The 14505-nt window shown below is 40.9% G+C and overlaps 1 protein-coding gene across 5 annotated transcripts in view; it reads left to right on the top strand.

Moving 5' to 3' along the window:
* The window catches only part of BMPR1B (bone morphogenetic protein receptor type 1B), a 455592-nt gene that overhangs the window by 426647 nt on the left and 14440 nt on the right, over positions 1–14505 (top strand). For all 5 annotated transcript variants that reach the window (XM_040418173.1, XM_040418171.1, XM_040418174.1 and 2 more), the window contains one exon: positions 10161–10458. In XM_040418173.1, coding sequence (XP_040274107.1) covers positions 10161–10458 — 298 coding nt within the window. The remainder of the gene's footprint in view (positions 1–10160; positions 10459–14505) is intronic.

The following is a 14505-nucleotide window of genomic DNA, read 5'->3' on the forward strand; positions in this document are numbered from 1 at the left end:
AGTGAATGGGACTGAGCTGTGATACCAACACAGCTGCTATCAAATGGACAGCACTGCGCCTGGTGAGCTGAGAGAAGGCCGTGGCGCTACTGTGAACGCTGGTGCCTTCTCAAACAGTTGATAGGTGGGAGTCCTGGGTGTCAGACCCCCACATATCAGATACTGATGACCTGATGACTGATTAGGATAGGTCATCATAAGTAAAGTCTCGCAATACCATAGTCATATATTCGACTATTATATTATTGTTACATTTCTTACTCTTATTCACTCAGCATTCCATTGCACCAGGGCAATTTTGCAAATGCCGCATCCTTCGGAGAGTTCTGAGTTTTGTCTTTTTAGTTTAGCCTCTGCAGCCATATGTTGTCACTGTACAGCGCTGTATTATGGAGATATGCCTTTTCTATAAGTAGTTCCTCTAGAGGAGAATGACCCCCTTATAGAGAGTTCTATTTATATGGTATGTTACAGGAATGTTTGTTTCCTCATAAAATACATATGGAAGACTAGATTATAGCCAAAATACGGTCGTGTTCCTCATCTCTGTGTAAGGACTTTATTTGGCCCATTTTACCATTAGATAAAATAGTGCCTTATAATCACAAATGGCAGAATAAAATGATATAATGTATATATAATATAAGCCACAATAACCCTCATAAAGAATTTATAATATGTGAAATTCATTCCACCGGTGATTCTGCTGGGAAATAATACAGATGTAGCAGGGTTAACAATCAAACTCTTCACTCAAATTTCTTAACTCATCGCGTTATCTTGAAACAAAAGCCATTGAAAAGCAATTGAAGGTGTTTGCTTAACGCATTTAGTTTAGATAACATGTCTCATAAAGCATGAGTGTTAACTCTACTACATCTGTATGTGATCATAGTACAATTTATCTTAGGCATACCATCATGTTGTATAATAAATAAGGTATTATTTTTATGGTGTCCATTGCAGGGTTCACCGCTAGGACTAGTAAGGAAATGACTATTGCCCTCTTTCAGACAATTATAGAGAATAGCTAAACTAAAACCGTATCATTGGAATTAAGGAACTAGCAACCTGCAATGGCTTTGATTTTCAGGTTTGTTGTGCAAGTAATGCCATTTTAATAGATTCATTCAGAATCAAGACAGATTGAATTCAGATCTGCCACACTGACAGAATCTCACGTACAGTTGACAGGTCCAATGATTAATTTAGTGCCGGCCTCTTGAAAGCTCATGAAAAAAGACAGATGGAAAATGAAAATTAATCTTTTGCCTCATGGCACACACACAGTCGGACACTGCAGTGTTTATTAACTCGCTGTCTTCAGTTCGGAGTTGAAATTAACAAGTTTTTTTTAACTTTTATTGTGAAAAAACACATTGTTTGATCAAGGCTGGTGTAACACATTTTTTTTTTTTAGCTTTTTTGGCTTATTATTCCACATTTTTTAGGTATAAAACTCCAGTTCCAGATGTTATAAGAAGGACCATGGGAAATATTAAGAGCAGATGAAGCAGGCATCTTTATGTAGTGATGTTTTTTCAGACTTGAGGTGTGTTTTTTGTGTCGGTGGCTTTTTTTTTCCAAATTGCAGCGTGTGTGTGAAGCAGCCATAACGCATGTCTTTTTAGAGAAATGTTAATATTCACACGAGTAAGCCACATTTTAAAATAAACAGAACCGGAAGAAATGATAGCTTGCGGTGATTTTATGTAGTTGTTTCAATGGCGTCTAAGACAAAGAATTTATTATTGTAATAAAAATCTTTTTTTTAAGTTCAAACATGGCAAACAGCGCTGTTTAGAATCCACTGACTGGTAGTTGTAAAGGTTGATGATTACAAATGTCTCCACCTGGTGGCAGTGTTCTCATATTGTATCTAAGCACCACTTTTATTACAAGAAACAACGTTATGTGAAAAATGAATACAGAACTCTATGGAAGGACTTCTGGTATTATTCATTTTATAGAAGATTTTTCAGAACTTGATTTTATAACAGATTTTTCTGGTATTTTTCCTGTAAAAAGTTTTTTATTTTTATATATAAATAAATATAGCGTTTAAAAATTAGAAAGTAGTAGTATTTGTGAAGGATCATTAAAAAAAAATTATGCTGCCCTCAGACAGAGTAGCATAGAAGATACAACAGATCTACTTATGGCACTTGGTACAGAACTGACTGATGATTTTGAGTCTTAGAAAGCTGGAGATAGCCAATTTAGAGGAGTTCTGTAAGGGTATACAACCATGTATATACAGCAACAACAGATCTCTTTTAAAGTATAGAGTTATAATTAGACTGACTTGTCTGGGTAACTGTCATAGGTCATGGGAAGTGAAGAACAGTACTCCAAACATCTATTGGTGCAAAATCCAGACTTGTCCCATTTCTTAAAGGGGTTTTCCATTAGTTTAATATGAATGGCCTATCCTCAGGCTAGGTGATTAATGTATGATTGGTGGGGGTCCACCTGTGAGCACACTAGCCGATCAGTGAAGAGTCCACAGTGTGAGTGTCAGGACCTCTTCAAATAACTGATTTGTGGGGGTGCTGGGAGTTTGACCCCCACAGTCCGATATTGATAACCTATCCTTAGGGTTGGCCTGCTGCTTTCTTATCAAACAGCTGATTAGCAGGGGTACCGGGAGTCGGACCCCCGTTGTTTCTGATATTGATGACCTATCCTGAGGATAGGTCATTAATATGAAAAAAAAAGCTGACAACCCCTTTAAATAGAAGTGGACTGGTGGTTGAACAAATGATTGCCTAGTGAACCACTATTATGCTGACACAGTCATACACATTTTAGGCTACTTTCACATTAGCGTTTTTTGAGGATTCGTCATGGATCTGCAAAAACGCTTCCGTTACAATATTTTAACCGCATGCATCTGTCATTTCAGGCTACTTTCACATTAGCGTTTTTCGCGGATCCACCATGGATCTGCAAAAATGCTTCCTATACAATAAGACAACCGCATGCATACGTCATGAACGGATCCGGTTGTATTATGTCTTAAATAGCCATGACGGATACGTCTTGAACACCATTAAAAGTGAACGGGGACGCATCCGTTTTGTATTGTGTCAGACAAAACTGATCCGTCCCCATTGACTTAGATTGTGTGCCAGGACGGATCCGTCTTGCTCCTCACAACATTACGGACAGAAAAACACTGCTTGCATTTTGGTGCACTCCGTTTCGTTCAGTTCAGTTTTGTCCCCATTGACAATGAATGGGGACAAAACTGAAGCGTTTTCTTCCGCTATTGAGATCCTATGACGGATCTCAATAGCGGAATTGGAAACACTAATGTTAAAGTAGACTTGGTCAGAATCGCTCATTGTAGTCATTTAGATTGGCACTTCATGTTCAATGACACCAGTCAAAGGATGATTGATCTTTCTGCGAATGTTCTTTCAAAGAATGATTGTTGGTGGATGAAAGATCTTTCGTCCTACTATCATTTTAAACATGACTGATTTCTCTCAAGATGGCAATGATGTGTCAGAGTCTCCAAAAAACATTATTTTTCATTGAAATGTCCCATTTTCATCAACTTTAAAATATGGAGAGGCTCATTGAGCTGACATGGAAGCTTTAGGCCTTGTTTAGCTCCACATACCAAGTCAAGAGTTTCTAAACATTTTTTTAAACTTTTTTCAAGTAGATGGTGAAGCTCACATAGATATCTACACATTTTGGGGCACATTTATTAAGACCACGTTTTAGACGCCGGTCTTAATGAAGCCCTATAGCTGGTAGTGATCTGCCAAAGTCATGAAGAGACGTCGGCCTCTTCATAACTCCGGCGGATCCTCCACTACTTCTAAATGTAAGACAGCTTCCTAGTATAATAGTATATAAATTTTAGCGCCTCTAACAGGAATAAACCTTTCTGGCATATCACACATGAAGTGTAAATTAAGTTGGGTTCACACAGTTTTTCATACAGTTTTTAATGCATGGATCCTAAAAAGAGAAATATGAAAGAAATTATTTTCTGTACCCATCTGGTTTTAACAAAAAAATAAAAAATGCAAAAAAAAACTGCCATGTGTGAACAAGGCCTAATACTAAAATAAACAAGTCCCACAGAAAACAAAAAACGGGGTGGCACTGCTGTAAGTCCCTTTCAGAATCCAGCACTCATTTTCCAGTATTATCTTGTATCACTTATAGTGGTGCTCAGTCTTAAGTCTTGCAAATCGATATAAAGAAAGAAACAGGGAGGCGGCACTCACCAAAAGTAGATATTCTTTATTCCGGTAGTCGTACACTTACATCAGTACGATCATGGGGCAGACACAGATAGCGCAGGCAAGTAGCTTGTGGTGACGGCCGTTTCGCTCCTCAGCGCTTCCTCAAGCGCAGGAAAGTAGCTTGTGGTGACAGCCGCTTCGTGCCTCAGCGCATCCTCAGGCCTGAGGAAGCGCTGAGGCGCGAAACGGCTGTCACCACAAGCTACTTGCCTGCGCTATCTGTGTTCTCCCCATGATAGTACTGATGTAAGTGTACGACTACCGGAATAAAGAATATCTACTTTTGGTGAGTGCCGCCTCCCCGTTTCTTTCTTTATATCGAAGGCCTAATACTAAGCTGTGAGGTCTAGTCTGTAAGACCGAGTTAACCTGCCCTACTGCCTCCATTGAGCTGGTGTGACTATTTCACCCCCTTGATGTCAGCCCGATGCCCCACGCTAAGCCGATCATCACTGACTCACCACAATAAAGCCTGACTCTATAACTTTAATTTTTTTCATTCACTAAATGTTTGATGTCTTTTATTTTGTATCTACTATGGTTTCTGGTTACAGCTGTAGCTTCCAGGAAACAATGAACCAGCCAACAATATAATCCTTTCACTAAAAAAAGAATAAAAACGGATTCAGTGTTTTTGCTTGATTTTGTTGTGGTAAAAGATCACATTACTCTGGTTGACATTTCTGAGTGTGTGAAACATAAGCTTGTCAAGATGAGCGATTAGCCTGGAAGGCCGGAAGAATAATCCACACTTTGTCCATATGTCATATTGGGCAGCACATATGGTTGTGGTCTGTATTAAACTGCCAGCCTGTCCAAATTGCCCTATATTTGCAAAGAACATGTGCGATCCCCAGCATATGAATGGCAAGAAAGACAGGCCAACATGTTTTATTATGTGTATTATGCCTGAATCACTAGTTATCTATAACCTTTTTGTTATTCGGGCTCGGCGTGCGATATCATTATATTTCTAGGTAACAGTTATTTGCTGCAGCTGATGAATAAAAATGACTACAAGACTTGATTAAAATCATAATGGCAGGGGCGTTGCTAGGGTCTCAAAAGACCAGGGGCCCAAGCCCCAATACATATGTGCCATATTCTCAAAGTATCTGCCCTAAACACACACACACAAGCTCGCCCTAGGACTAAAGACATATTTTACTTGCTGCATGGACACTAAAAAACATACAGCACTATATACCTCTCACATCCAGGGCCTCCCAGGTGACGTCTCCTCTGATGTAGACATTTTCTTTCCCCAACTTCTCCATTCGGGCCAGACAACTTCTTTCAAGCGTATCTAATCTCTACAGAGTTTACCAAACAGTCATCTTAGGTTCCTCATTTTTCTAATATCATCATCCTCCCCACCCTGCTACCCGAACAGTATTATCCTGGTGCTGCCCAGAATACTGTGCCTACTGTGCTCCCCAATGCCCCTGAATACTATTCCACAGAAATTATTACTGCCATAGAGATAAGTCCACCTATAGTAATATAAAAGTCCTACTTATAGCAAAAATTCCCTCCCAGAGTGCTCTTCTTAGTAATATTGACCCCTACAATGCCCCCAATAATGATACTACTCCAGTGCCCCTGTTAGTGATAGTGCCCTCCATATTGTGCCCAATAATAATGGCCACCATAGTGCACCCAGCAGTAATAAGGCTCTCTATAATATTAATAAGGCCCCCCTGTAGTACTTATAGTGTCCCCAGTAGTTATAATGTCTCCTATAAGACCCCCAGTGGTTACTGTCTAATGCCCCCTATAGTGCCACAGTAGTTTAATGCCCTCCTGTGGCCAGCCAATAAGTATAATACCCTCCTCTAGTGCCCTAGCAGTAAGAAGGCCCTACTGGTGCCTCTATAGGAATAATAACCTCCTGCAGTGCCCCAGTACTAATAGTGCCCTCCTGTGGTGCCCTGTATAGTTATAATGCCCTCCTGTAGTGCTCCAGAAGGTATAATGCCCTCCTGTAGTGCCATAGTAGTAATAAGTTCCTCCTGTGGTGCCATCAATAGGTATAATATACTCCTGTAGTGCCCAAGCAGTAATAAGGCTTTTCTGTGGTGCCATCCTGTAGTGCCCCAGAAGGTATAATGCCCTCCTGTAGTTCCAGCAATACTTATAGGGCCCCCCAACAGTTATAATGGCCCCCACATAGTGCCCCCATGTAAAATGACCTCTTCAGTGTCCCCAGTACTTGTAAAGCCCCCTTGTAGTTATAACCAATCTCCCAGAGGCTCTAGCAGGTATAATGCCAACATTTAGTGCCCATAGCATTCACAAAGACCCCACTGTGGACAAGATATAAAAAAATACTCACCTGACTTCCCACCATCGGAGGTCCAAGCTGCAGGCTTCTGGATTCAGACGGGCATGTTGAAGTCACCGCGAGGTCTGTGTCTTGGTGCAGGCGATCACGCCGCCTGAGACCCGGCACAGGCAGTTGCTTGGCGACCACCCGCACCGTTCTACAAGCAAGCGGCCACAGTAATTCAACTGCAGTTGTATAGCTACCAGCTGTAACATCCGGGCCCTGGACAAAACATCAGGGGCTCAAGCCGAATGTTTTGACCTGGCGACGCCCCCTGCATAATGGAAAAAAATCAAAGGCAAATTAAGGAGAGAAGATATGTACCATTGACCATGCAGCAGATACCAAATTTCAATTACAATTTAGAATAAGCACAGGGGCAGACTGGGAACATGAAGTGGTCCTGGATAAAAAGCTATAGAGAAGACTGACCCGTAGACCACAAGGCACAGGGTCACTTAATACTAATGACCAACCCAGGGAGACTCCCAAAAAAAGGAGAAAACCGAACTACCTGCCCATGCTAAGCTAGAACTCCCACATAAAGCGTCTGAAAAAGCTTGACACCTTTCATCAAAAGAATGATCAGTGTGGCAGCGTCTGCTATTATCTCACTATGTGCACTTTGAATTTTGCTCCTGATGATTCTGTTGATGAAACGCGTCAAGCTTTTTCAGACGCTTTATGTGGGAGTTCTAGCTTAGCATGGTCAGGTAGTTAGGTTTTCTCCTTTTTTTGGGAGTCTCCCTGGGTTGGTCATTAGTATTAAGTGACCAGTTACCCTGGGCTTTGTGGTGTACGGGTCAGTCTTCTCTATAGCTGGTCATACTCCAGCAAGGGTTAATTACTGACCACCTGGCTTCCCATACCATTTAATAGATAACACTGTATCACTGTGCGGTTTCTTCTTTGACACGTTTCTTGGCCTCTTGTTCGATAGTGTGTATCTCGGAGAAGACTGGTTACATATCATGACCTCGTCGCTCCTGTGATACCTTTGGCCAGTATGTGGAATTTTTTCTCTCTAATATTAGTTTGTGAAGTGTGATTCATTCCCCCGTTTTTAATTATGCACAAATAAAGTATATTGATTTAGCGCCTCTCCATTCCGCGATACTATTAGTAAATTGAGACGTATATTGGGTAAATTTTTTTCTAGCAGTGATTTATTCCTGTTAGCGGTCAGTGAAAATAAATATAATAGGCCTCATGTACATGACCGTATCCTTTTTGCAGTCGGCAAATCTCAGATCTGCAAAATAAGGATGCAGTCCGTGTGCCATCTGCATTTTATTTGCAGACCCATTGTCTTCAATGCGTCAGTGGTCCACATTTTGTGTATGTATTCTATCTTTTTGCAGAATGGAGGTACGGATGCGGAATGCACACAGATGATCCATGTGCTTTCCGGTTCCTTATGTCAGTTACACAAAAGTATAGAACAGGGCTCCACAAAAAAATGCAGTTGCAACACAAACCACATCCAAATTTTGTGGATCTGTGATTAGCGGACTGCCAAACGGACATGGTGGTGTGCATAAGACCTTAGAGAGGGACACCAACAAAAATGTTATTCTCTGGCCCATTGTAAAGGTACACGATGTAAAGTGTAGTAAAGACAATCTTTTTACTGTTGGCTGTATTTGTGAGTTAACCACTTCCCTCTGATCCTCAGCTGTGTGTCTGAGATCTGAACTGAGTAGGCACTCGAGTATTTGTGAGATCTCAGGGCCAGGCATCTGGACAGTGAGTGGTCTCTTAAAGGGCATCTATGACACTGGCTGAACCGTTAGATGTGCAGTTGGCAGCTGAAGGCATCTGTGTTGGTCTGATGTTCATATGTGTCCACATTGCTGAGAAAAATTATGTTTTATTATATGCAAATGAGCCTGTAGGAGCAATGGGGGAGTTGCTGTTACTCCTAGAGGCTCTGCTCTCTCTGGAACTGCTGCACCCGCTCCACTTTGATTAATAGGGCCAGGCTATGTAAAAGTCGTCATCATACCTGGCTCTGTCAATCAAAGTGCAGAGGGCGCGGCAGTTGAAGAGAGAGCAGAGACTCTAGGTGTAACAGCAACACCCCCATTGCTCCTAGAGGCTTTTTTTTGTATATATTCAAACTTCAGTTTCCTCAGCAATGGGGACACATATCAACATGGGACCAACACAGAAGCCTTCATAGTACAAATCTGCTGACAGATGCCCTTTAATAAAATGCAGATTGCATGAATGCACTTATATCCAATTACTCTTATTATTGTACATTTCATTTGAAGGATCTACTGCATGCAGAACATCAGTCAAACTAATAAAGGTTATCAAAGTGATTCATCCCTTATGTACGGTAGCTTTGTGTTCCTATTTCATTGCAAGGCAAGGACGAGCTGGTGCTTCTCCTTTGTAGTGAAACATTCCAGGGCAAAGAAGGCAAATCAATGAACAGATCAGAGAACATGTCTATGATATTACATGGTTACATGTTATTCTTCATCCAAATATTAAAGGTGTCAGAATATTAGACACTACAGCCGGAAGGGATTTTATCTCTTTATACAGTACATAAAACAAGATGATCAGACACAGTCAATTAACAGATTTCCAGTAGATTGTTTAATTGGTTTAGGAACATTTTTCCAATATTCTTAACTGCCTCCTTACAACGGAGGGGGCCGCGAGGGGGGGATAAAGCAATATGGACAGATCAGACCTTCCCTCTACAAAGGGGCAGTAAAGGGACGGGCATGTGGCCACTTTCATTACTAAATTTCACCTGGATTTACTATAGGGGTGTCATTCACCTGGTATGTATTATGTATGACATGGATTAGACATGAGCGAATTTTTTAAAAGTTTGATTCGGCCCATCACATGCAAATGGAGGAGGTAAGTATGATTTTTTTTTTTTTTTAACTATTTCAGGTTAAATCCCTTCGCTACCACGAAGCACAAGGAAATTCAGCTTTGAGACGAATGGAATTTATCCTGAAATTCGGATCGAATTTAACATGGATGAAGAGAGCGCAGCAGCAGCAATAAGGACACAACCTTTAAAGACCTATGCATTTGGAAAATCCCCCCCCCTCCCTAAAAATAAATGAATGTTTAACCTGGTCAAATAATTGATTACGGTGTTAATTTTTTACATTTGTTGATTCATTTTAGCAGTGCCTCTAATCAGGTGGTATCTTCGCATATAAGGTGTTGTAATTTGATATGTCCACTAGATGGCAGCGTTTTCTTTCATATAATTCCCTTACTATGCAGTCTACAGCAGTGGTTGAATTTAACAACCACATCATAAAAATGGATAATGCTTTATAGAGTTTAATATTTCAAAATTGTACTATTTCGCTTGTATGGGTACAGGTTAGATTAAGTTACTTTGGTTACTTATAGGATGCAAGAGATCCATTCATTATAAAGTTGATTCCGTACAGAGCAGGTAGAAAGAATAACCAATGCTATGTGTTAATGATTATGTCTGTAGGCATTGAATCTATTATTTAGGACCAAAGATTTCTGTGTATCCACTACCTGTTATGACCTTACTTCTACACCGCTCTTCTTAGGATTCATTGCTGCTGACATTAAAGGAACAGGATCCTGGACACAATTGTACCTGATTACAGATTACCATGAAAATGGCTCTCTCTACGATTACCTGAAGTCCACCACCCTCGATACAAAGGCCATGCTGAAACTGGCTTACTCATCGGTCAGTGGGCTCTGCCACTTGCACACTGAAATATTTGGGACAAAGGGGAAGCCAGCCATAGCTCACCGGGACCTTAAAAGCAAGAACATATTGGTGAAGAAAAATGGAACGTGCTGTATAGCAGACCTGGGATTGGCAGTAAAATTCATTAGGTTAGTAATATAGGATAATTAGGTTAGTACATAATATGTTATTTGCTAGTTCACTGAAGCATATCCAATGTCTTTGAACTCCCTCTTGTTCTCTCTCCTCATAGCCCCCCTCCTTCTCTTCTCTCTCAAGGATATGATCTCTCTTACTAGATTTGTCAGCGATCTCTAGCACGGGGGGGAACTGCATAATCTGTACGGCCAAAAAGTTAGAAGGCTAGCTAGCAATAATTTTATAATCCAGCCGTGCTCAAGGAACGGAATTCTAGACAGCAGTTTCACGGCATATGCACAGTTATTTATTCATGACCCAACTGCTTCAGTAATCTATCCAGAAAGGTCCAGGGCTAATGGTCACATTTACGGATCAATAACGGGGTCAGAGATTGCTAGAAATCAAGCAGAACTATGACTTTCATAAAAACCTTTCTATGTGACAGTTATGTTCCAAAGTGCACACATCCAAAAACGTACCGATACGTTAATGTTCGTATGAAATTGGCTCTGCTGTATATGTGGTAGGGAGATGATCACCCTTAGGGTTTTTAGAGGGAGGTTTCCAAGTGTTTTTGTGAAAAATTCCTCCTGATTATATTCATTCATTACATGACCCATGGTTAATTAGGGACTTAGGGGTTAATGATTTCAGTATCCCTGTGGGTATAGAATGGTTTAACAGTTAATTACCCTAATCCCTGGTGGTCTAGGAAAATGAAGAGGTTAATATAAATACTCTTTATTCGTGGTTATGAGTTACACATCTAATATCTCTAGAGGTTTTGGGTGTTTTAGTGGTTAACACGAAGGCTGTATTCAGATGGCAATAGGTTTATCCGGAAACCACAGACAATAAATGACACACTGGCAGCTCCGAGAGCTATAGGTGCAGTCCAAGGAAATATAGGACTACTCCATAGCCCAGGCTATTCTGAGCTGAGATTTGGAGACCCACAGTTTGCGTAAAAAAAAAATATGACGTGTGAACGACCCCATTGACTACAATAGGTCTGTGTGCTGTTTGAGACTAGTCCTTGCAGGCTTCAATAGCACACGTAAAGGAACATCACCTGTCTGTATGAGCCTTGATATTATATTACGTCTTTTGTGGGATTTTTTTCATATTATTTAGGATGGTGTAGAGGTTAATAGTGGGGGTCTAGTCAAAAAATACAGCTCACCTACCTGCTCCACTGTGGACCCAGACCAGTGAAAGGAAAGATAAGGCTATATTCCAGCATCCAGTAGAACGCTGGACTATACCCATTTCTTTCATTTCAGTGTATCTATAATTTGATTCTATTTAAAGAGGATGCCATAGGTCTCTAATGGCTAACCTCCGGCACTCTAGCTGGGGTAAAACTACATTTCCCAAAATGCACACTTGCTTGGCTGTTCTCAGAACTCCATATAAATGAATGAAGCATGCTGGGAGTCGTAGTTTCACCCCAGCTGGAGGATAGACATCACTACTATAGAGGGACCCCTCTATGAGCCAGAATGGGTAGCTACCTTGTTAGAATGTACTTTAATGAGAGCAGCAGGAACGGTTTTATAATTTAAAGGGGTTGTCTCATCTCGCTGTTACTAAGGCAAGATGAGCCTAAGCCCCGACCACCAGATGGCCCAGAAATAGCGCAGCACATGGAAGCTACAGAAATAGTGTAGCCCTTGAAGCTCTGCTGTTTCTAGGCCACCTGGTGGTCAGGTCTTAGTCTCATCTTGCCTTAGTAACCGCGAGATGAGACAACCCCTTTAATTTCCTGGAGGAAATTTAGATATAGAAAGGAGGGTTATAGAAAACCTTCCCCTAAGCATGTCCCCGGTAGGGGGCAGGGACATACGCAAGCGATGGCAGTCGTATGTGGCACTATATGAAGCATAAGAAATGCATACTCTTGCACAACCCCTCGTCAGTAGAACGGTGGGTACGTGGTTGGTCAGGTAGGGTCATACGATGGATGGGTATTCAGCTAAGTATCTCTGTACACCTCAGAATATTGTTAGAAATTGGCAGTAATTTGCAGAATCTTATGCCACAGAAGAAACAATGAAAGGTAATTCTACTTTCATTTTAAAGCTCATTTTCTATACAATATCCTCATTAAAAATGAATTGTATTATTCCACATTCCCCTCAACTGATATGCCTCTTGGAAAACTGCTCATAAAACACATTCCTTTTAATTTAGGAACACAAACACTAATATATGTTTTTTTTTCCATTCCTCAAGTCATTCCATCCCATTAAAATCTAATTTAATGAAATAGGTATTAGGAGAAATGCTTACACATTAAACAGCTCTGACATTAAGGAGAAGGCAAAGACAATGGATGCAAATGACTTGTCTTATTTACACAATTCTGCATCAAATGAACGTTTCTGCTCCACAACCTAGACCAAATTATTAGAGCTACTCCCAAGGTATGGAGGCTTGGTGAAGGCCATCCTTTCTTTCACATCCCAAGCCTAGTTTAGTGTTCAGGAGAAGAAATCTGTTCCTGTGCTCCGTAAAGCTGTCGTTGAGGTTTAGTCAAGTGCTAATGAAATGTCAGAAATGGAGCCGATACCGCCTGAGTTCCATGTCTAATTGTGGCTGTACAATACCTAAGTCTAGCCTGGAGAAAGGAAGTCTCTCCACTACGCTCCTGGTTCACACTGGAAAAAGAGAGAAACCATTGTTATTCCTCACGTTATTTCACTACCAGACCAGTGTGTGATTCAGACATTGATTTCTCTTTAGACTCATTGCATACACCCACAGTGACGTCCGGCCAGAATATAACATCTTCTGTCAGAAAGGGGTATTTTACATTCAGTATTCAATTTTTGGCTGTTTTTCTTTTTAATGTCAGCAGTTTCATGCCAATGAAGATACAATTCTAAATAGTGCCAGTCAGCACAGAAAGATAGGGGACCCACTGTAAGTCTACTGCTGTTGTAATAGGAACATGTTATCTGCTAATATAATAGTAGATTAGTAAAATTGGGACAGCATTATGACAGCCCTATTGTTTTCTTTATAACCCTAGATAGAGATGACCAGGAAAGAGCATTGTACTTTTCAGTGTAATGTGTGATGCTATAATTCAGTCTTTCATCCCCTTCCCTCTCTGGTTAGAGTGAATGGTCTGACTAAAGCCTGTATTAGATAAAGTAAATCGCTGCACTCCATAGGTATGATGCAATTAAAGTATTTTATTTTTATCTTTTAATTTTTATCATAACGACATTATGTTAAGTTCTGATCCAGATCTGTAAGCAGTATTTTTCCTCAAATTTAGTCACCAAATGTTTTGGTCCAGCAGGACCTTCCTCAGCAGTGTGACCTGTGATGTGTGGCTGCGTCAGGAATGGCTGGATCATGGGAGATACTGTAGCTCTAGATACTGTAGCTTTAATTTATACTCATAAGAACCCACCTTTAAACCACTAATGTCAGGATCCTGTTGAACCAGGAATGCCATCCTTTCCATAATTTATGTAAATATATAGGTCATGTAAGACGGCCCTGGCAGGTTCAATTTGTGGTCTGCAGTGGCACAGATGTTAAACCCACTACAAACCCACTTTCAGTTAAAATAATTTTTGTGAGAATTATTAATAAGACCCCCAATCAGACCTCAGATCAGACCTCCAATGTGAATAAGACTTCAGCTCAGAGCCCCAATGTGAAAAAGACCTTAGATCAGACCCACAATGTGAGTATGACCCTCAATCAGACCTCAGATCAGATCCCCAATGTTTCTAATACCCCCATTCAGACCTCAGATCAGACCCCCGTGTTAATCAGACCTCAGAGCAGACCAAAAAAAGTAAATCAACTTACCTCTCCTGCTCTGTACGCCGCCAGCGCTGCTGAGATACATTGCTCTTCCTGCCATGCAGTGCTGTGATCCGACATCGCACAGCATGATGTCACAGAGCGATCCGACATCCTCATGCTGTGCGCAGGGCACAGACTAGCGTGCAGCCGAGGAAGACCAGGAAGCAATGAGTAAAGAGCCCGCACAGGGAGCGCTGCATTCACTGCTCCTCTGTTTTCCTGTATTC

Source organism: Bufo bufo, chromosome 2, assembly GCF_905171765.1.
Source record: "Bufo bufo chromosome 2, aBufBuf1.1, whole genome shotgun sequence".
NCBI lineage: Eukaryota > Metazoa > Chordata > Amphibia > Anura > Bufonidae > Bufo > Bufo bufo.